The sequence below is a fragment of the Anguilla anguilla genome, chromosome 6 (assembly GCF_013347855.1).
Source record: "Anguilla anguilla isolate fAngAng1 chromosome 6, fAngAng1.pri, whole genome shotgun sequence".
Lineage (NCBI taxonomy): Eukaryota > Metazoa > Chordata > Actinopteri > Anguilliformes > Anguillidae > Anguilla > Anguilla anguilla.
The window spans coordinates 23724658-23748337 of record NC_049206.1 but is presented as its reverse complement, the minus strand read 5'-3'; the positions used below and the strand labels follow the sequence as shown (position 1 = coordinate 23748337).

General features: G+C 39.7%; 1 protein-coding gene across 9 annotated transcripts in view; it reads left to right on the top strand.

Annotated features, from left to right (window-relative positions):
* Window positions 1–23680, top strand: part of LOC118230533 (neuroligin-1-like) — a 220075-nt gene that overhangs the window by 30377 nt on the left and 166018 nt on the right. For 4 of the 9 annotated variants that reach the window (XM_035423634.1, XM_035423633.1, XM_035423631.1 and 1 more), the window contains exons 2-3: window positions 13855–14633; window positions 15157–15216. In XM_035423634.1, coding sequence (XP_035279525.1) covers window positions 14171–14633; window positions 15157–15216 — 523 coding nt within the window. In that variant the 5' untranslated portion in view covers window positions 13855–14170. The remainder of the gene's footprint in view (window positions 1–13854; window positions 14634–15156; window positions 15217–23680) is intronic. The other 5 variants (XM_035423637.1, XM_035423635.1, XM_035423639.1 and 2 more) reach the window with 2 other exon arrangements.

Sequence of the window (23680 nt, the reverse complement as noted above, 5' to 3'; positions counted from 1 at the left end):
TATTAAACTATTTATGAGTCATGATGACATACGAGAAGCAAATGTATAGTAGGTTTAAAATGTGGGATTTGACAAACATGAAATGTTTATGTTGAAACCAATTTGTCAGCTGAAACAGCTAGGCCAAAAATAGTCAGTGGAACAATATATGTCTTGGCAGAAAAGGCCTGTAGGAATAGCTATCTGCACACTGTGGCTCATCCTGCTAAGTCACTGTTATGGCACATGGAAGGGCCCCAGGATTAAATCCTACTATGCCACTGCTGACTGGCTTGCTGCCCAGGGTTAAGGAGGTTTCCGTCACCTTGTTGCTCTCTAGTGACCCCTGCTGGTTGACCGTGCACCCGCAGTCCCCTTGCTAAAACTGCACATGGAGTGTCTTCCCTCAATTCATGTCTGTGCAAGTTTGGACTGCATGAAAATAAGCAGCTGGCGACATCACCTGCTTGGGAGGAGATTGCATGTTTATCTACACCACCAGCTGCAGTGATTGGAGCATTAGCTCAGCTATAAACGATTAGGGATTCCAAAATTGGGGTGGGGGGACATAAAAAAGACTATACAATTCAAAATAATGTCAGAGGTAATTGTTTTAATATGACAATTACATATTGAAAACCAAACAAAATGTGAACTGTGGTGATCAGTGCCAAAGCAAATGCTTCAGTCACAAGCTTTCATTGGTGCTTACAGCAGGGATGCTCAACAGGGCTGGTGTGTATGCTGCATTTTGTGCCAAGCAATTATTCTGTCTTACTTTTCAGAAAAGCTGCAAGAGCCAACTCTGTTTCTCTCCTATCAGATCACTGCAAAACATTTTCAACAAAAGCCACATGTGCAGTGTGCTGCTGAAGCTTGTGGCTTTAGAGAAGTTGGCATGAAATCCCGGAATAGGTTTGCCCTTGCCGTGCACTTCCAACTTAATGGAAGTTCAGCAAGGCCTTGCTTGTATAGACAGAGAGATGTCTAAGTGAAAGCAAATGTTGTAGATCAGACTGTACCCCATAAAAAGGACCGCCCCTCCTTCTCTATTTGAGGCACATAGCACGTCAAATTAAAGAGAAAATATTTGTGCCTACGTCTAGTTCCTAATACTTTTTTTTTTTTTTTTTTTTTTTTTTTTTTAACACGTAATGAATACATTGCCTTGCCAATTATACCGGGCGTTCTGCAATGTCAGTTAGAGGATGTCAATTTTTATTATATTTGGATTAACTTGGACCCCGGACGCAACCGCTAATCACACAATGTGCCTTTGGGAACTTACGACGGCATCTGCAGGTCCGCTTAGACTTTGAGCTGATGAGGACACATGATTTTAAATCCAATCCAGCCGCTTTTTTTTTTATAGTCCATAAGAAAATTTGATGTGTTTTCTGAGCAACGGGAAGCGTTCGTACTCAACAGTCACACCGTGCCTTGGGGGGTCAACAGTAGCATTACGGCAGGTACATGCAGACCGGATAGGTCGGCAAATGGCTGCTGGTCCATGCAGCAGGGAGAGGGTTATTTATAGCCGCGCCTTGGCTGGGTAGGACTAGCGCCGGGCGGCTGTGGAGGAGGAGGGAATTTACAGCTGCACCGGGCTCCCGGGAGGCATATCCCCCCCAGCCCGGGAGCATCGGCGGTTATTACCGCGCCGTCTGCTTGGCACGGGGGTGTTCGACTCGGGGCTACGTCGTCGCCACAGCCGCCCTCCCATCCGAGCCCCCGCGCGTCTCCCCAAACATCTGCTAGCACTTTTGCCCCATTTTTTGTCATTAAAAAAAAATAAAAATCACCGATTTATACTATAACAGTTTTGAACATCAACACTATTAAAGAGAGAAAGCAACTAGCGGAGTGTTTCTTGTTTTTTTCTCTCCCCCGGCATCTCTTCTAAATGCCAAGCATGCCTTTCAGATGTTTTTCTCAGCTTCAGTCTTCAAAAGGGTTGCATTCAATCACGATTGACAAAGACAACATACGCAGGCTACAGGGGCTGGCGTGGGGTATTGCCTCAGTTTGCATTAGGCTTGGGAGTGCTCTGTTGTGCGCACTGGTGCTATGTGGTGTTTCCGCTTAGAATTTACAGTAGCAAGGATAGCAATGAACTGCTCTAGACAACAATGACACATACAGAGTTCAGACATAGTAGTCTTTCATCCTGCAGAAATGTCTGAGGTCAAGACACAAAGTGGATACTATGGATATTTCTGTCAAGCATTGGTGGCAGAATAGTATAGTTTGGGAATGCAGGATCAAATCCTGGGTGCAGCACTGATGCTGCTATGCCTCTTATTTCAGTAGCCTCACTTCACAGCACTATGACAACGTCCTCATAAACCAGTGAGCTAGCTCTGATGAATCACAATCTCATGTAGGTGGTGCTCCAGCTGGACGTGGTGATTCAATCCAGGGAAACCATGACCCGTCATATTGCAGGAAAACAGTCTCACAGACAGCTTTCACATCTGGGATCAGATTCATTCTGTCAAGATTGCAATAACTTGAATAATGTTCGAATGGCTTGTTAACAAATGTCTTAAAATTACTTTTAAAATGTTTGTTTTGGGAGTTTTGCTATTTCTATCTCAACCCATAGGGCAATGATTGTTAACATAATTTGAGACACCTCCATATGCAGAATATTAATAGGTACATTGGTTAAAGTCAGATCTATCAAGGTTGCTTTTTAGGGGAATCTGGGATTGGGTTGTGTGGGAGAGTTGACAAGCTGTGAAAGTTTCAGAGTATCAGGGTAAATAAGAGCCAACTTCAAGCCAGATGGTGCCTTATAGCAGCCTATCACTGTTAGGTGAGAGTTGTTAGCAATATTAGCCATTCCTGCCAATAACTCAAATTGCTTTGACTTAATGTTTATTTAGTTACTGTTGTACTATAGCCTACTTCTTTTTCACTTAGTTCATTACCCCCCTCCTCTGCGTGGGCAAATATGATCTACACATGATATAGCCATGTATGGTCATTAAATTATCGGAGAGACAGATTTATTCAGCCAGGTTTCAGACAAAGCCAAACATCAGGGTCAGAGTGAACCTAGACATTAATTAAATCTAATTTAGAAACAAATCTAACATTCATATGTAAAAAAAAATCCTGGACCATTTACCATTTCTCAACTTAAATTCAGACAGTACAAACAATTAAAACCAGGATCCTGCCCAGTATTGGAATTAAGGTGTACAGCAACACCAGGTTTTGGCCTGTCTCCACTCACTTCACAGTTTTAAAAGATGCAAATTATGGTTGAATGAGAGCACGGGGACGGACAACAGAACCAGTAGGTAATGCATCATAGACTAATAGGCGTAGCCAGCGAGGTGGAAAACAATCCCGCACCTGTCATAAATTGTGTCTGTAACTTTTCTGAATAGGGACCCGTCGTCGATCAAGCTATCTGTAATTGCTATTTTATTGTAAGCAGCAATGGTATCTTGGGAAAATATACAGAATAGGACTCGAGTGCTGTCCTTTTGCGGTTACAGAGTAGTCAAATGATTCGACTGTATCATTCCCTGACATCAACTAACTCATTTACTTCCTCGACAAAGAACCACGTCGATGATCCATCATGAATTGTAGATGAACATTAACCAGCTACGAATGGTTTCACTTTGAATTCAATTCGACAAAGGAAGTCTTAATGATATCATTTTGTGAGTAACTTGGTGACTCTGACAGCCACATATGCAACAAGTGAAACTCATGCTAGCTATCTCAGCTAAAACTAGAAAACAGCCAGACGTAGCCTACTTATTGCGATAGAAACTAAAATTGAAAAAATAGTGCAATTACAAAAGACTAATGTTACAAATGCTATGTACAATTATAAAAACTAGTCTAACTACCAACATCGTGACAACGAACAAACTATAAAATGCTAACGTTGTTGCTACTAACTACTACTAACAAACCAAAGTGCCACATATAGAGGAAAGAATGATGTAGAAAATGAAACAAGTAAAGACTAAATAGGATTTATAGGTAATCAAATTTAAAGAAAATAAAACACTGTCCAGGCTGTCACATCTTGACTGCAGGTGGTTTGAAATGAGCAGGACAATGTGTGTAGTCATATTAGACGAGTTGAATACATAACATTTACCCATCACTCAAGAAGAGGGGAGCTAAGGGGGCTTTGACTTGCTTATGTAAAAGTAGTTTTTACCTAATCCTACGTCATGGATGTGGACTGGGCTCCAGGGAATACAAAACAAAACCTTTCACCTTTGGGTGGCCGTCCATGACTATTTTTTTGCACAAAATGCAGAGGCAAGGCTTAATAAGATTTTTATATATCAACAATAGAATTAATGTGATGTATGAAATTGAGACAGGTTACTTGACTTTAGAACTTAAAAAATGTGCTTTAGTGTTTATTACCGTTATAATAATCCGATATTAAAAGTGAGAGAATGGGCAGGTCTGTTGCTTTAGTACAGTGGTAACCAACCCTGTTCCTGGAGATCTACCATCCTGTAGGTTTTCACTCCAACCCTAACAAAGCACACCTCATTCAACAGCTATCAGATATCTCACTGAGCTGCTAATTAGTAGAGTCAGGTGTGCCAAATTAGGGTTGAAATTAAAACCTACAGGATGGTAGATCAACAGAGTTGGTTACCACTGCTTTAGCTTTAGTAGAACCCGTATGATAACGTGTTTCATTTGAAGGTATAACCCTGAGAGTGAACTTGTCAGAGAAAACCAAAAAAATATTTTAAAATACTCCAAAACTTTAATAATGCTTTGGAGAAACAGCAAACTGTGATAGTGTTGCACCAATTCTTTCAGCTTTACAGGTTTGTGGGCATTCAATAAATGAGAAGCAGCAACGACAAATGTTGAAAATCAAATTTGGTTGTTTGTTAGAGATCAAATTAATGGGGCATCTCTTTGGAGATTGGAATGAATATACAAACCAAAACAAAGAACAGGAAAGTGAACCAGTCCTTCGCTGGAGGAGTCGTCCTTGCAGAATTTATAAAAAGGGCAGAGTAGCAGAAATGTGTGCATTAAAGAGTACCTTTTTTGGTGTAACTGGGGACAAGTACAATAATGGTTCTGACAGCAGCATGGAGTTTCACTGCACCTTGGTGTAAGTCTTCCATGAGTCGATGAGAGCGCATTTACTGCCCATAGCCTGATGTGCCTCTTCATCCTCAACAAGGCGTGCTTGAGCTCTGCTGTACAAGTAGCTCTGCTGCTCATTCACTCCTGTCCTTAAGGGCTTACTGCCTCAGGACAGACACACCAAATGCTATGATGAAACTGGAAGTATTGGGCTGCTTTGTGTGTTTGGCTAAGGCACCACGCTGTGGTACATGGGTGGATGAGCCCCACGGTTTCGGAAACAAATCCGGCCTGTGCCAGTGTTGACTGTGGTCCGTGGCAGCATAGTGGTGATGCATGGAAGTGGTTTAGTTGGTTAGGGATCTGCGTTTCATCGCTCTCTGGCGATCCCCACTGGTCAATCATGGACTGCATGTCAAAGCTGCACAGGAAAGGTCTTCCTCCGACTGCACTCTGTGCTAGCTCCGCTATGCGCAAAGGTGTGACATAAAAGTGTGAATTGTTGATACCCCACCAGGTGCAGACGTGTAGGAGCCAGCAGGTGTTACGAAGTGCCATAATCAGTACGACCAACTCCAAAGTAAAAAAAAAAGCACAAAAACTAAAATATTTATCAAATATTGATAAGCTTTAAATTTGCCTTCAGTTCTTTAAGAGAATTACCTTAATTATGAAGCACAGTATTTAAAACATTAAACTCTCCGATTTCAGGGACTGGCATGCAAATTGCAGTTAGACTGGCTGCCATCTTGGAAAACTGATTAATTGTGGCCAATTGCGTAGGCTGCTATACCACGTTGAGTGCTACTTTTACTGTCAATTGTTCATTAGATATCTGGATGAAAAATGGCTCAAACATTCTCTCATGCCTTGTGGAACAACATAATGCACTTTTTCACATAATGCAGGCTGCTCAATTTTGTGGAAATAGAGTTTCCAAACAATACTCCAATGACAGAATACCCTCAACTTCTCATCTCCCTCATCTCCACAATATTGAGAAATCATTTTTTTTAAACTGTTGCAATAGGAAAAATGCATGTGACCAAACAAATTGTCAGCTCATGGTTTTACTGTCTTTTCATGCCTGTATGAGGGTGTGCATCTCCAATCAACCTAGTCTGCATGGGCCCATGTACTAATAAAATAGCTAATAAAATAAAATACTAATATAATGTTGTATGTATTCACAAATGAAACAAAATTCTTTCTTTCTGGTACAAAATAACCATCATTATTGTTTCTCTTCTTAACAAAAAAAAGAAAAATTTTAAATTAAAAACAAGACATGCCCCCATTATATGCTGCAGTTAAAACAACAAGATGAACAGTGCTCTTATTTCTTAATCCGTTCAGCTCCTTTTTTTAATTACATTACCAGGAGGGTAGGAAGTCATTTTGAAGTAGCAACAATCTGTTTCACCACAGCTTGATAGCCTCCTGATGCCGTGGAACAAAGATGTAAGCAGTGAGCTGAATTTAACATGCTGGAAATGTGTGACTTAAACCAAACGCGCTTCACACAATAAAGCTGGTATCTTTGTTAGGAGTATGACCAGTCAATCAAAATTCAAGATGTCAAACATGATAAAAATTCATTATCATTGGCAAGAAACTTATTTATTTACAACTTTAAAAAGTAAAGGAGACCTTATTGAGATATGGTGTTAGAATAATTCTGTAAGCTTGTGGTTTGAACTGCCCATTCCCTTAAACAGACTAAATGTGTTAAATTGATTCCCATGAATGATCCAGGACAATCCCATAAGTACTTTTAAAACATTGACTTCAGTACAAAGTTATATGGATGTGAATATTTCTGTTAAGACAGATTTAAAATATTTTATTTTTTTAAATGCATTTAGGGATGATAACAATGAAAAAGGTACATGTTGTAGGATGTTTATTCCAATGGACCATTTCTCATGGACGAGCTGAGTAAGGTGATAGGAAAACTGATTTTAAGTCAGTGATTTTTGATTTGAAACAAAAATCACTACTTGAGTAAATCTCTGGTGTACTGCAGAATAATCTCATGCATTGAAAAATACAGCATCTGAGAGCATCTGGAGAAAGTAATATTTTGTCATATGCAATGGGAATTTGCCCTTTTAAATGGCACAGATTTTCTGATGAATTTAGTAATTTAGTTTTATATTTGCATATGAGCCATCCAACTAAAGAACGGGTCCAAATGACTCATGTGCACACTACGCTCACACGTCTTGTCTGGTGATGACATTTCTTAGAGCTCTCCAGGAAATTTCTGTCCTTTTTTATTCATGCTACTTCTTCACTAATAGGATTCCGTTCCTCTTGTGAATTCTAAACATCTTTACACAGCTTCTGGGCCCTTGAATTATGTGCTGTTATATCATAATCGACCATAAAATCGAATCTGTGTGTCTGCACATGCCATGTCACCAGCTACGACACACACACACACACACACAAACGCACACCCCGCACACACATGCACACAATTACACAACAACTTTCTTACCTGAAGAAAAACATATTTTCAACTTATAAAAATGCAAAGTTACTCACACATACAAAGCACTGTCTATGAGTCATTAATTCAAATTTCCAAAAATCTAGGCCTGCCATTAAAAGTATTGATATCACAATTCGGCCAAGTTACAAGAAACTATCTTAGCTCACACAAATGAAAGCTGTATTCCAAAGCACATTTACAGACAGGTATTTATACAAAGAAATATACAATCATTCCCACTACAGAAAGGGGGTTGAGTACATAAATACAGCTGAGAAATATTTAGGCCTATGAAATAAATCTAGAAGCTTACATTAATGTACTCCATGCTTGTGCACACTGGGCCAAGTTACTTGAAATGATTTAGGGAACATGTTTAATTTGTGTGAGGTAAGATAGCCAATATTATTTCTTGTAACTTGGCCTAATTTTGATATCAATAATTTAAATGGCAGGACAGGTTTAACATGTTTGAATTAATTACTTATAGACAGTGCTTTGTATGTGTGAGTAACATGGCATTTTTGTATGTTGAAAATGTGTTTTTCTTCAGATGTCATTTCTTTTTCCACTGTTTATTATGAGTAATTAATAATAGCAAAGCATAAAAATGTAGGCTGTGAGAGACATGCATACACATAAATACTTGCAAACAGACATTCTAGCGGAAAGAAACACTTAGGCATGCATTCAGTCAGTTTTACTTTACTATGAATGACAAATAAATGAGTGTTTGTCATTTAAATGGAAGTGTTTACATGGGGTATTGTGTACATGACAGACCTAGACATTGTTTGTATATATTATTAGTCTATATCCTGAAAAAGATTATATCCAGTTTCTTCATACATTGTGAAGTCGTAGAATTTGCCTACTGCCTATATTGAGACTTTTGTAAGGTGTAACAGCATGATACTGTATATTGACTAATCTTCATTTTTCAATATTTATGAAATCTCCATGGTAATGTTTTAGCAATAGCAAAAGATTTCAAGTACCAACCATGACTAATGTAGCTTCTATACATCACTGTTATGTCCTCTACACCTAGTAATAGTGAAAATCCAGATTGTTGAAGACTGAGTATTTTCTGTACAGCATGCTCTGAAGCCTAACCTTCAGACTTAATGAATCTGCACAGCTGAGATAATGTACGCTAGAAACAAACATTTAGTTATTATACATTGTTCTTCGTCCCGCTTTGATTTGCTTCAAATGAGTGACAAATAAGAGCTGACAGCTGAAATGCGTATTGGTAGAATAGCGTTGTGTCATTGAGTGATTATTAATTTGCTTTGGAGATTCCCTTATCCTGGGTAATTGACTCAGCTTTTTTTTACATGCTGCCTGTTTACACAGCTGGATGTTTACGGAAACTATGGCTTGCCTGAGGGTATGACATTAGTGTCCCACCTGGACACCGTGGCGACAGCGCTTTGGGCCACAGGCCAATTTGCAACCACCGCGTCAATTTACAAAAGTGTACCGAAAATCCCGTGCCCTTTCATACTGTCTTTGTTCTAATTAATGGTGTTGTTTCTTGATTCGTTTGGGCTCCTGGCATCGTTTTGATCTCCACCCACGCCTGCCATTTTGAAATATTATCTCAGGGAATGGTACGGCGTTATGAGTTATGAGTCCACTGGCTGGAGCACGAATTGCGTTATTCTCACTGTTTGAGAAGTCCTTGGTAGTGACGGCTTCCCAGTGCCGTCAAAAAAAAAAAAAACTTAACTGCGGAAATTATCAGCGATGTGCAAGTGAGCTGTCTGTCCTCTTTTGGTCGTTCTCAGACCTCTCAGTCTGTTCCTGGCAGCTTAAAAGCCTTCAAGCATCCCATTTAAAAGGCTGGTTGTGGTCATGTATGAATGCATTAAGATTTTAGATTAGCAGACTAATAGGTCTGATTGTGTAATGGGGAAGAATGTAATTGTCTCTCTCTGTTATAAAACCCGTGGTTGGAGAGGCCTGAACACCTGGTGTATTTGTTCAAAGGAGCCAGCTGTGAATGGCTTTCATAAGATTTGACTTATAATGGAATAGTGCAGGTGTCAATGGTATTCTTTGGTTTGATCATTTTGAGTAACATGAAAGTGGGCTGCAATTTCTGTTTGTGAGGATCTGTCTTCATTATAAAGTTTTATTTGTTCTTTGCTAAAATGACTGTTAGTTAATGCCAAAGGCAGAGCTGTCACAGTAGATGCAGTCAAGCAAACAGTAATCCTCTGTTTCATTGGTAGGCTTGCTAATGACAAGATATAGTTGGATATAGAAGTTCTCTCCCTCCCCTATTTGCATTTAACAAATACTTTGAAACGGAGAGAACAATTGTTGGTTCCTTTCACAGGAACACACAAAGGAAGTAAACGGAGCAGAATAAATAGGAAGGTGAACTGAGAAACTGGCCAACTTGCTTAACTGACCCTTGTTTTGTCTGAAGCTAGTTTATCTTCAAAGTGAACACCATCCAGATTAACTGTTGTTGTTGTTGTTCAGAAAGTTCCAGAATATCTAGTCTAACGATTACTAAATTTACAGTGTAATATGGTCGATGTGGATTTGTCAGTGATTTGGAGCCTGCATTGGAGTTCCGGAAGTCGAAGCCTGTTACAGACTGAAAGACTTGAAAGGCTGAATGTTGTTTTATCAAGCCACTTAAACAACATACATTTTTAAAAACTTGGTGGTTTATTGTCATGCACTTGGTGTAGAGCCATCAGTTATAATCTGGTGTCACATTACATTCTGACCACAGACTAGGGTAGTTTCATTTCAAAGATGCACATGTGCATGATAGCATATGCCTAAACAAACAATAGTTTTGTTCCCTGCGACTGTGTGTGAGTGTGTATATGTATATTTTTCCTTGAATTTGATTTGACAATAGACAACACCTTGAACTGAAGCCTTTGCTGCTATTGAGTAATGGGAGCTTAATGTTCTGTGCAGTGCTGATTTTTCTAGGAGAGAAAAATCTGATTCATATTTCCATAGAACACTAAATCAGAAATTCTATTGGCAAATGTCAAGAATGTCTGAGCTCATAGAATTATGATGTCTCATCCTTCGAGCTTATTACCCCGCTGTTTTGGTGGGGTGCTAAATGAATATGCATAACAGGTGTGAAATTTTTTCTTTACACCTGCATTGTGAAAAAGGTTATTTATATCCAACGTTTAATCGCATCTAACAGCGGTTCTAGAAATGTTTTGCATGAAACTGAGAATAAGACAAAAATAACTGATCTATCAAGGGTACTTTATCAAGCATAGCTACAGTGGACTCTCCTTATAAAGCAGTTTCAGAGCTTTATTCAATGTCATTTACTTTGCAAGTGAAAAGGGAAGCACAGTACTAATATTTGAATAGTATTACCTTATAGGCCTACTTTGAATAGGTGTTCTGTGTGGCATGTATTCTCTGCCATACAGGAATAGTTACCTGAATGCCACTGATATTTTCATTGTATTTGGTTTTAGTTGCACTTAACATCTTTGATTTACACTTCCTGCAAACGTATAGCCTATGTCAGGACAAACAGTTTTTACTTTTAAAAGCTAGGAAAGGTATTAAGAAATCTGAAGCAAACAAATATTACAATTTATAGAATAAATGAATTAAAGAACAATGAATTTCATCGTATGATTACAGTGAAGGGAGTAACTCACCTCAACCAACATCAATGCATGTAGGATCATGCTTTACTTCCTGTTGCATAACTGTTGAGGGAATTGGAGTTTCTGACAGAATGACCAATTTCCCTACATTTCCTGTTGTGTCACCTTTTATTCTCCAAAACATGGTCTGTTTTCATAACCATCTCAAAATGTGGTTTGTTTTCATATTCTCTCACCTTTATTTTATTCATTTGATAGGATACAAGTGATAGTCTCCGTTGGTTTTATGAAGGGATAGTCATATGCAGTTTTATGGAGTCTCCAAACATGGTCTGTTTTCATAACCAGAGATCTAAATAGTCACAATGACATAAACAATATGTTGTGTGCCACTGCATGCAAAAAACCACGTCTCCCATTTGCCAGCATATTGAATGTGCTTGTGTGCATGCATGCGTGTGTGCCTATGTGCCTGTGTGTGTGTGTGTGTGTGTGTGTGTGTGCGTGTGTGTGCGCGCCGGTGCACGTGTGCATGCATGCGTTCATGCGCATGTGCTTGTTTGTGTGTGTGTGTGTGTGTGTGTGTGTGTGTCTGTGCCAGGATGTGCACATGTGTGTGTGCATATGCTTCTGTGTGCATGTGTGAGAGAGTGCAGTTGGTAGGTTTTCCCTGAGGTTGAAACACATGTTCCCTGTGATTTTTGTCATAGTGCCAACAGAGGGCAGTGTCACTTTCAATTGTTATCTTGTTCCAGAAGACCTGCTTTTGCTTGCTATGGTATAGCATTGACCTTGTAAGAAATGTGTTATAAAAAATGGACAGACTGTTTCAGTATTACGTAGTAGGCCTAATACAACATCAATACAAAACAACTCCAAGCAAATTCTATGCAGTTTTCATTTGCAATTATGCACCCCAGGCAAACTTTACAGTTGACTGGCGTGAGCTCCGATTTAAGCATTCTCACTGTGATTTTTAACCAGCACGAGAGCCAAGGATCCTCAGGTGTTGCATTTCAGCATAATGCGTACATCAGGGGAATGTAGGTTAAAGGTGCTAATCTCCAGTCCTGTTGGGTTGGAAGGTGAGTGGGCGTCATTCCGGCTCAGTGGCCGATTATCCAGTGGGCTGAATTAGCCGTTTGATTTGGCGGCTTAATCGTGGCCCACATTCTGGAATAAATGAGGAGCACTCGCAGCCTTCATAGACATGGGCTATGTATCTGTGCACCGCATCATTTTACTGAGCAAGTGGAGAAGATGTGAAACATTACTTCACAACTTAAAGCGATGATTGATGATTTAACTGATGAGTTAAAAATGTCTAATTATACAACACATATATAAAAACAATTTTAAAAATCTTTGCATTGTCTTTTTTCAGGTTGATCTTGCATTTTTACATATGATGATATGATGTACTTATGTCTAGGTATTTGCCATAGCCATCAAGGTTAAGAGCTTTGTTAAAGGATTTAGTTGCTATATACTTATTATGAATGCAATGCACTATAGCATCATCCACATAAATCACAGAAACCTGTATAGCAATTAATTGAAAGTCATGCTATGCAGGATTTTTAGCTTTTCTGTGGTCCAGTTTACAATCAAAGAAGTATTCTCCTCTGTACTCAACCTCACCCACTCACCTACATTTTTAGATTTATATTTGTTTTTTTGTATTGTTTTTATTTTTATTTTTATTTTATAATATTTTCAAGGTAAAAATCCTACATAGTATGCCTTTAACACTTGACTCAAGAACTCAGTGAGCTATAGAGTATTTTAGCGGAGGATCAATAAAATGGTAACACTGAAGCAAATTTTGAGTGCTTGGGTGAAATTTGACGTCACATATGCACAAGTCACACGTCCAACAGTAAAAAGAAACAACTGCATTCTTGCTTGTTTATTAACCAATTGCATCTTATTCATGTCCCCTAAAGATGCACCAGAATGGACAAAAACTGTGTGTTTACTGCTGTTTGTTTTTTCTGGCTTTAGGCTTTTACTTATTTGAATGTGCCATTTGAACTTCTTGTTTTTCACTGCTGGGTGTTAGTGTGCTGTCCAGGACAAATTCTGTTGATGGAGAAGGCTAAATTCAGTGTGTTGTAGTTAATGTGATAAATATAAACAATTAGCATTCTGTATTCAGCTGTTGACATCTTTTTTTGTAAATGATAATTTAACTTCCATACACATACACAAGAATAGAAGATAATATTGGGAAAAACAGAAGTGCAAAGTGGTTATTAGAGCAAGGAATGCATCTGTGACTGCCCCTGCTATCGAGATTTACGCAGTCTGAAAGCATAGTGTATTCGAAAGGGTCATTGGACCCTGAATGCGTTCTTACTTGATTTTGTAATGACTCTTGCATCGTTCCACAGCATCAAGTACCGACGTTTCCACACCTATTTGCATTTAGCCTGTTTGTCACATTAGAGCCTAATTGGATAGTTTGTCCTGTATGAAATGCCTAATGTCTAATTCTCCCACTGCCCTGGAGGAATGTGCTTCTTCAGAAACACGTAAATAGTTATGTAAGCCAGGGAGTGATTGATAGGCTGCCACGCCAGTGACTGAATGTTCCCGGAGCTAATGAACCTTGTCCTGCCCATATATTGTATCTAATTAGTCATTTCATTCTTTCCCTCGCAGGATGTGGTCCTGCGGCTAAACTGGATTTGATTTATCAGCCAAGCCCCCACTGCAAACGGCTGTGCTTTTCATAGCGCCAGGATGGAAACTTAATCACCGGTAGGATGCGCCTGATGAATAGTGCTCAGTGAGGATGCTGCCACTGTGAATGTGAAATCGATGGGAAATACTTGCCATGTGAGAGAGCCTTTGACAGCTGAGCAATCCGGAGGTTCGATCTTCCTGCGTCGCGAGTGGATATAGACCGGAGTCGCTTCCTAAGTGCCGCTGCAGCGGAGAGCGCCTCCTCTGGCCGGGAGGAGGCGGTGCGAGCAAAATGGCGGCCGCAGCGCAGACGTGGGCGGGGCTTTGGGTGGGGCCGGGGCTCCTCCTCCAACTGTGGGTGCTGGGCGTGGCTCTGATGGGCTTCGCGGCGGCCCTGGAGAAGGTGGACGACGCAGATCCCGTGGTGACCACCGTCTACGGGAAGTTGCGAGGGTTCAAGAAGGAGCTGCACAACGAGATCCTGGGGCCGGTGGTGCAGTTTTTAGGCGTGCCCTACGCGGCGCCCCCTATCGGAGACAGACGATTCCAGCCCCCGGAGCCGCCCACCTCGTGGCCTGACACCCGCAATGCCACCCAGTTTGCGCCAGTCTGCCCCCAAACCATCCAAGAGGGGAGGCTTCCGGAGGTCATGCTGCCTGTGTGGTTTACCAACAGCATGGAAATTGTGTCTTCGTACGTCCAGGACCAGAGCGAAGACTGCCTTTACTTAAACATATACGTTCCCACAGAGGATGGTGAGTTAACGGGAGTAACAGTGGAGGGGTTTTGCAGTTGGTTGCACTGCAGTTCAGTCCATACAGGAAATTAATTGCAATTCAATAAGTTGAAAAATCCCCGTAAGACATTATGTGCATTTTTCAATTTGTTGGATTGCATTTCAGTTCAATTTAATTCACTTTTAAAAAGCATGACCTGTGCATGTTTTTTGTTCTATGCTTGCATGATACTGTTTTTTTGTGTTTGTGTGAACTAACTTCCCATACCACTTCACTCTCCTACCTCCTCCCCACATTATACACAAACCCAAGTAAATCCCCCCCCCCACCCCCTCACAAGAGATGGCTAACAACATTATCTAATCCACTGAGTTAGGGTTATAATGATGCATCATGATGATGGCTGATGACAATACAGAGGGAACAACCAAGTTTTTTTCATTTATTTTAAATGATTGATATCGCGTTAGATGTTGTTGCATGGTCCCACATTCTATAATGGAGCCCCATGTTATTTTTTAGTCTTTTATTCATTTTTCAGTAAAAAGAATATCCAAGGAATGTGCCAGAAAACCGGGCAAGAAAATATGTAGGAAAGGAGGTATGTATGCATGCCATTGTATCTCAGAGGAGCCAGTGTGCGACTAAGGTGAAGTCCTGAAGTCACAGGTCAGATGGATTTCAAGTCTCCGCAGTGAGCTTTGAGAAGCAATATGCAGGTGGGCAATGGATTTAGATTAAACTGAAAAATGCTGAACCCCCAAAGTTTAAATTAAAGAGGAATGGCACCGCTGTTCCGTTGGTCCAGCCTGACTGTATTGATCACGGTTTCGTCAAGATATTGCTTTGGTTGAATGCAGATTAATTTTTGAAGAAGGAGTTCGAGAGTGAGTCTGTGGGGGACAGGGAAGTCGTAATGATACACTTGATTAGATTCACAGTGTATTCACTATGGTAGAGCCATTCTGTTTCAGTCTTTTATTAGAAAAGCTCCTGTTATGTTCCTGATGTATACTGAAAGTACTCAGTTGCTGCTTTCGATCAGGTGTCCCAAAAAATGGACAGTTTTAAATGGTGGTTTATTGTGACCAAGTGATTAACTAATTTCCCTCTGAAGATTAATAAAGCATAAAAATAATGTGCCAAAATCATCTGCCAAAAATCACGGTGATCTGGTGCTTCTCAGAAACGGGATGGTAAACGGAGATGAAGGAATACATGTGGAGCTCTTGGATATTCATCTTTATTGTGAACAAACTGTGAGTAAGACAACAACCGTGTCTTCATCAGAGTCCAAAGTCATCAGAATTTTGACTGTGATGAAGACATATTTAAGTCTGAAAATGTAAGTCTCGTTTGCAGTTTGTTTGCAATAAACCTGAATATTTGTAAGCTTCAGACTTATTCCTTCATACATCATTTACCATTTAGAGATTAGTAAAGTCTCTCTCTGCCTGACGAACCGGCTTAGTGGATATCAAACTCGGGCCTGGTGACTCGCCGTATTGGGTTCTGTCACTGCCGACATCTTGATCACTTCAGGCTGATCAACACTAAGGGTTGATCAACATAAGGAAGTTGATAAAGGGAATGTTTAACTCAGGAAATTAAAGCATGAGATGATCTGACTGATTCATAGTCCTGGGGTGTGATTGTGGAATGTTTATTTTTCATGGCATACACAGATATTTCTGACATGACGTGATCATAGGTAGGGGGTAAATCATCATTCAGTAGACATTAAGTGCCTGATTAAGAGCAATTAACAGCTCATTAGAGGTTGCAATTGAGCTAGGAACAGAAATCAACGTACAGTACACACACAGGGTCCTTAGGACCGAGGTTGAAGACCTCTGCACTATCATATGCAGTGACTTTGAATTTGATGCAGAGCCCAAGCATGTCTGAGAACATTCTGTGTTAGGCAGCTAGTTTCTTTATCATTGATATGCAGATTACGTGGGTGGCTCTTACTGTTCACCAACCCCACCAAATGAGCCAGCAGTTGTTTAAAGAGTAGCAAATCTTGACAATTTGTGCAGTTTTGATCCAAAGACAGTGAAGTCTTGTAAACGGTCTCTCACCACCCCAGTCGTCTCTCACCTGCCCCTTGTCCTGGGAAACTTGGATTGTTTTGTACTTGCATTTTATATTCCCGCTCAAGACAAAAACCACCTTTAAGGTACCTTAACAGTTAACTAAGTGGAAAATGCGGAGAAATTCAAGCTGACTCTTATTGAGCTTCTGTTACGTGAGTGCTTTCCAGCTTACACTGGATTTCAAAGATTCTGATGTGAGGCCAAAAATATTGTCTTGGAAGCTTGTTTTTTTTCCTTGTGTAGCCTACACATGCATGCTTTTTAACTGTGCCTGTCAATGAAATGGCTTTTTTGAAATGAGAATTTTTCTTCCTGTAAAAATCTTTTATTCCAGTTCAGTTTGCTTGATATGGTGGTTTAAGGATTACTGCAGTCTTGAGAAAGCAAGTACCGAAGTTGAAATGAAATGAATCAGTGTAGTGTGTTTCATTGCTTTGAAGATCCAAAGTGCAGTGAATTATGTTACAGGGAAAATATCAGTTTTGAAGCTTATGAATAGCAGTCAGTGTTTTTCCACATCTACCAAACATCCCTCCTTAATACTTTGTATGCAAATAGATATATGAAATTCGTAGAACAAATTTAATTCATATTCCTTACACATGACTAGCAATCATAAGTGTATGTGTGCACAATTAATTGTTTATTCCTGATCGCTCATGTAGGACTGATGCATCAGTATATACATCAGTCTGTGGTGATAAAAATTGCTATGCATAAAGAGGCTATAACCAAATTTTTTCAGTATAATTCAGTTGATGCGACATCCATACGCACAATTTGTTCTGTGTTTCATGCTATAAGTAGGAGTACTGAGCTGAGAATTTACTTTCATGGACATTTTCATGGACAAAACTTAATTATTGGGAATATATTTTACGCCAAGCTTCTAGCTCTACTGACAAAAGGAATCTGTTCTATAGCACTGGCACGTATATGTTTATTCTAAGAGTATTTGTTTTGTGTTTCATACAGCTTGCTGGTTGATGTTTTTCCCGCTGACTTCCATTCCTGTCACGAAGACAGCTTATTTCTAACATGGGAAATATAAACCTTACAGCTATTTTTAGAGATATAACTTTTTTGTGCAGAGGGTAAACAGTATTATTGTACTATAAGTCAAGTACATAATACTACTCTGGTAAACAATGTCGCTCAGTTGCAGAAAAAAAGTCTGAATATTGAGTGGATCAATAATGCTGCTATATGACTGTGTGTGACTGCTGGTTTTAATACCGTTGCTTTCAATACTGTTTAGATATGACACATGCAATAGCAATAAGCCAGGGATCAGGGAGAAATCCACTAGGGGAGGATGACAAATCTGTCAATAGCTTCTGTGAAGAAATGTTGCTCTCCTGAAATCTGGGAGCTATGGCCTAGTTTTGTGGCTCCTGGGAGATGGGTCTGTGTTGTACTGCTCACATTGAGGAGGTTGAAATAGATTTTACAGCTCCAATAAGTTTCCATCTCACTGCACCTCCCGTGGGAGAGAATCTGTAAGAACAGGGATGAAAAATATGGTGCATGTGTGCATATGTGTATATGTCAAGTGTGTATATGTTGCATAGACTTGAGTCAAATAATTCTTTTAAAATTTTATTTATTTATATATATATATATTTTTTATTTTTCAGAACAAAAGTTGTCCTTCAGATGATTGGTTTGGGATAGTGGCATTCATTGATTAAAAACTGTAAAGGATCTGCAGTCTTTAGTTATCTATTCACCCAGAGCTATGGTAAAGCTGTCTTTGTCAGTATATTGTCCGGTTTCTGCTCTTGGAAAGTAAATGGGGAACATTTGTATAGTTTCATCACGCCGGATTCAATTTGAGGGCGGAAATGGGAACAAAACAACAGATCGACTCAGCATTCTGGCAGCTATTGAAAGGATATTAAGTAGCATAGCTTTCATATGTTAAATATTCATGGAAGAAATGATGAGAATCATGAAGAGCTTCTGCTTTTTTAAAGGATTTGGTTGTCAGCTGTGTTCCGGTAGAATTGCAGATGCGACGTTGGTTCTTAAATGCTCAGTCCATTACTCAGAAATAACCTTAGTCACAGCTTTTGCATGGTATTAGAAGGGGATGCTGATTCAAAACACCCAACAAATTGATAAGAAAAACAAATTATTTTCTGTGGAACTCAACTGTTTTAACTGTTTCTTACTTTATGAGTAATTTCTGGCAGTATTTTTGAGAGTGGAGCAACACAAGGCTCTGTTGAATTGATAGTTGGGATTTTTTTTTAATGCAGGTAGGCTATGCAGAATGTGGGTGACTTTTCACTAACTGAAAACTGCAAATTTGGTCACTTCCATTTCTTGTTTAAGCAGATGCTTTGCCTTTACAATGCAAGGACAGAATAAGGGAGTCCAAATATTTACCTGTCTGGTCAGCAACACGATGAACCAGAATGTTGTTGAGGAATTCCAGTGTGTTTGAAGTCTGATAACGTAGGGAAAAGAGAAAAGGAGTGAACCAATGTTTTGTTTGGCAGGGCCGGTGTCAGCAGCTTCGAGTAATTCCAATCACAGTGCTGCAATCCGTTCAACAAGGCAGGTCTGGCTCGGGTCCCAGCTCCGTTGGCAATTGCTTTCATTTTTGCCGAGTTGTTTTCAGATGAAGTACATGTGTGCGTTACACATAAACATTGTGTAGTATGCATAGCCAGGGCAGACACATCAACGGCTATTTAATTAGAATCAGCATTCAGCATCGTTATTAGGCTGGAGCTTTTGAGCAACATGGGCGGTGAAGGCTCTCACACTGCAATCGTTCCTCCAGCAATGCGCCTAGTGCCCACAATGTACACTACTTGGCTAAAAGTATGTGGACACCTGACATTGAACATCTCATGCAAAATTATGGGCATTAATATGTAGTTGGTCCACCCTTTGCTGCTGTAACAACCTCCATTCTTCTGGAGCATTGCTGCAGGGATTTGCTTCCATTCAGCCAGAAAAGCATTAGCGAGGTTGGGCACAGATTGAATGATTAAGCCTGGATTGCCTTTGGCTTTCCAATTGGTCCCAAAGGTGTTGGGTGGGGTTGAGGTCAGGGCTCTGTGCAGGCCAGTCAAGTTCGTCCTCCCCATTCTCAACAAAACTTTTTATATGGACCTCACTGTGGACCCGAGGGTATGGTCATGCTGAAACAGGAAAGAGCCTTCCCCAAAGTGTTGAGGAAGCACAGAATCATCTAGAATAAGATTGTATGCTGTAGCCGGATTTGCCTTCACTGGAACTAAGGGGCCCAGCCAAATCCATGAAAAACAGCCCCAGACCAAAGGGTGTCCAGATACTTTTGGTCATATCGTGTACCTGTCAACATCACTGATCAGTGATGTACCTTGCATCCATGGGTGCTGGCCATTCTGTAGTGCTTTGTGGCTTGTATGGTGAAAAACAATCACTAGCTCACAGGTGAGTGCCCACACCGAAGCTGTGGGTGACACAGGTCTACCTCCGAGCACAAATGGAATCAAATCTGGGAGAAAAGAACGGCCAAAGGTAAATATCAGACAAAAGCTATCAGACAAAAGGTAAATATCAGACCGAAGCTGGTGAGGTGGTAGAGAGAGTGAGTGATATAGATGCACAGCAGTATGACAGCCTCTTCCTGGTAAGGAAATATATCGGATTTAGAAAATGGCAATATCACATGCATTGCAAAAATGTTTGCTTTACGGTTAACTTGACAAATGTTATTCAACTGAATAAACATATTACAAATTTAACAAAGAATGGAACAACAAATTTAATTCAAATGGAATAACTTTTTATATTTGAGTTATTTTTTAAAAAGTAATTATTGTTATATAGCTATCATTATTTCCTCATTTTGTTTTAGTGTCTGCTTTGGATTGTCATTCATGAATTCCTTTTCTTTTCCTCTGATGCTGAGGAGGCCAGTGGCTCTTGTGGGAGGAAGGCTCTGGCTCACATTGTTTAACATTTTCCTCACCAAAACCAGAGGAGTTTTGGGCATACCTCTAAATTAGTCACTTGCAGTGATGCCATTTTGTTTATAAACCAAGATTTAGCCCAAACAGAACAATATAAAATATGAATTTAGGGGACATAAACATGGGGTGCTGAAGTTCTCCCGCTTAATGCCATTCTCTGTTAGCTGCATCATTAATTTTAATCCATTTATACCGCAAGCAATTTTTGGTCATAAACTATACCCAAGTATACTATCCATCAAGAGAATATTATAACAAATATGCAGGCTTATATTGATGTGTCTCTTATATTTGTACCTCTTGTTTTTTATCATGACAAACTAAGAAGTTGGAATATCCAAATTTCTTTAATTACAGTTAATGGTGAATGGGTGCAGTGAGTGGAACAAAATGGCATGCTTCCCATGACAAAATTCTTTGGAGAAGGAAGCCCATATTCTCTTAAAACCGATGGCAAATAATGTACCTGGAAAAAGAGTGAAAAAATAAAATGGAAAAGCATCCATTAGTTTGAGTGACTTACTTCCACTGAGAGTGTATGTTGTGGAAAACCTTAGCACGTGCTGGAGTCACCTTGACATGGTACTAGACGTAGAGGCCCTCGACTGTGTTTACATTAATCGCCTCTGCCTCCAGTCGCTTTTCAGCTGTTAAACTGGGGCTCAACTCCAAGCCCTCGCACGCCGGAACTGGCAACGGCAAGAAAATAAAAAAGGCCCAGTGTTAAGCAGCTTGATCTTGGTGACATTGAAGGTCTTGGCCCAGGTGTTTTGCAAGGACATTAGCCTGCTGTTTGGTCTACAGTGCAGTGTAGCACTAGTGAAAACAAGCGTTTGATTTTTATATAATTTTCAGACGGGACATTAGAGGAAAATATATGGCTTTTTTATTACCTATTGCTTTCATTGCTAAATGTAACTTAAGTGTTGTATTCTAACACTTAAATTACAGCTTAGTACAGTTGTACAATTGAATATTTATTTACAGGCATATACTGTATAGTAGTATGCATTTTGTAGCAGTAGCAAATAAGACTGTTTGGGGACAAATTTAGATATATAATTAATTGAATATATAATTTATAACTTCTGACACTGCATCTAATGGCTGTGATTGTCAGCAGCCCATTAACTGTCTGCTCAGCTGAGCGGCTGAGTAGCTGACAAATAACAAATAATATAAATATATATAATTACAGTTTGTATGTGAAAAGAAACTCGGTCGCTCTGGCGAGCTTCCGTTCAAATCAGGGTCTTGGCGCTACACGATATAATAAGCTGTTACCATGTTTAAGAAGTATCAAGTTGACATTTGTCCGCTCCAGTACTTACTTTGAATAAATAAACGGTGCTGAATGAAAGGGGGCGGAGGCAAACATCAGATGCCTTTTGGCATTTGGTGAAGAGCTTAAGCGGTTCTTTTTTTTGAGGAAGGGGGAAAATGATGGATAGTTTTATACAGCATTCTTCCTCTGGGCACAAATTGAAAGTTACATGTGAATGACCTGCCAATTACCCGGTGCTTCAGTTCACGAACCTCCCTCTTTCAATCACACATTTCATTATTTGCATGGAGCAAAGGGAGCAATTATTTTAACTGATCTTCAACTGTGTGACAAATTGGAAATGACGACTTCTGCCAGTCAAAGCAGAAGCGGTTGGTACCTGCTGATTTGCACCGGTCTTTTCCACTATAAGAGGCAAATGCGAAACACTCATATTCTGCACAATCCATTGAATCCTACTTTCTTCCACTGCAAATGTAAAATGGGTGCAAGCTGTGAACATGTGAACCTTTAATAATGAATCTCTTCAGTCATAATTAGTAGCCATTATATATTCAAGTAGTATAGTAGTCATATTTATATTCAAATACTGTTTTGGCCAGAGGTGGTGTCAGATTGGTGACCTGCATGGAAAAAGTTACCCGTGGGGTATTTCTCTATAATAGAAAAGTGACCCCACTGATAAAGTGTGAGTATCCATTCAATTTCATAACCTATAGGCTAATTAATATAAAGAAATGGCTGTGCTATGGAAAATTTGATCCAATCCCATAAACCAAACCTACATTACAATGCATGGGTCATTTTTCTATGCTATGGAAAATAGATGTTATACCAAAATAAATGTGACTGCTTGGCAATAAATCGAAATACAACGGTCATGTTTCTATGAAAATCAACACCTCATTTATACACAACAATGCATTTATGTACATATACTTACCATGTTTTAATTCTGATATTTTACATGGTCATAATTCAGAGGAATATTGCACTAACCTGAAAACTCCCTTCCCTGAGAGCATGCACAAGTACTGCTGGGCATTAAAAATTTGGGGAAAAGGAAAAAAATAATTTGCATGAATTTAAAATATTTAATGAGCGATGTTCCATTATTTTGGGTTGCGAAACACGTGGGCTGGTTTGGATTAGAATGCTCTCTATTTATGTTTTTCTGTCCTCTCTAATCGCCACTAGCTTCAATGCTTTTTGTCATCTGCATAGTTACCTGCTTTACATAAGAAGTGGAGTAAATCCTGCTGTAATTTAGTGGTGACGGCTGAAATTTTTGAGTCGGGCATTTTAACACTCGGAGGCTGGTATTTCATCTTCATGAGTATGGTTTGCAGTGTATTTAAAAAAAAAAAAAAAAAAAAAAAAAAAACACTGAGAGAAAAACAACTGTTTTCCACAGTTCATAAAATGCAACCCTTTTAGACCAGATATTAATGTTGAAAATAAAAATACTGAGTCAAGCCAGCAGCCAAAATCTGTCAATCTCCCTTTCCTTCTCCAGTGACGTTGGTTGAGCAGCCGCGTTGGCGTACCTAGGGAGCGCAAGTTGGTAACGAAGGAGTAGTCCGCTGCTCGTTAAGGGTCACCCTGCATTGCAGGGTGGGAGCAGAGGGAAAGTGTTCATTTTGCAGGCTGGTGGGGGAAATCTCTGGTGTGCGGTTTTTATTTATTTATTTTTACATTCCAGCATTGTAC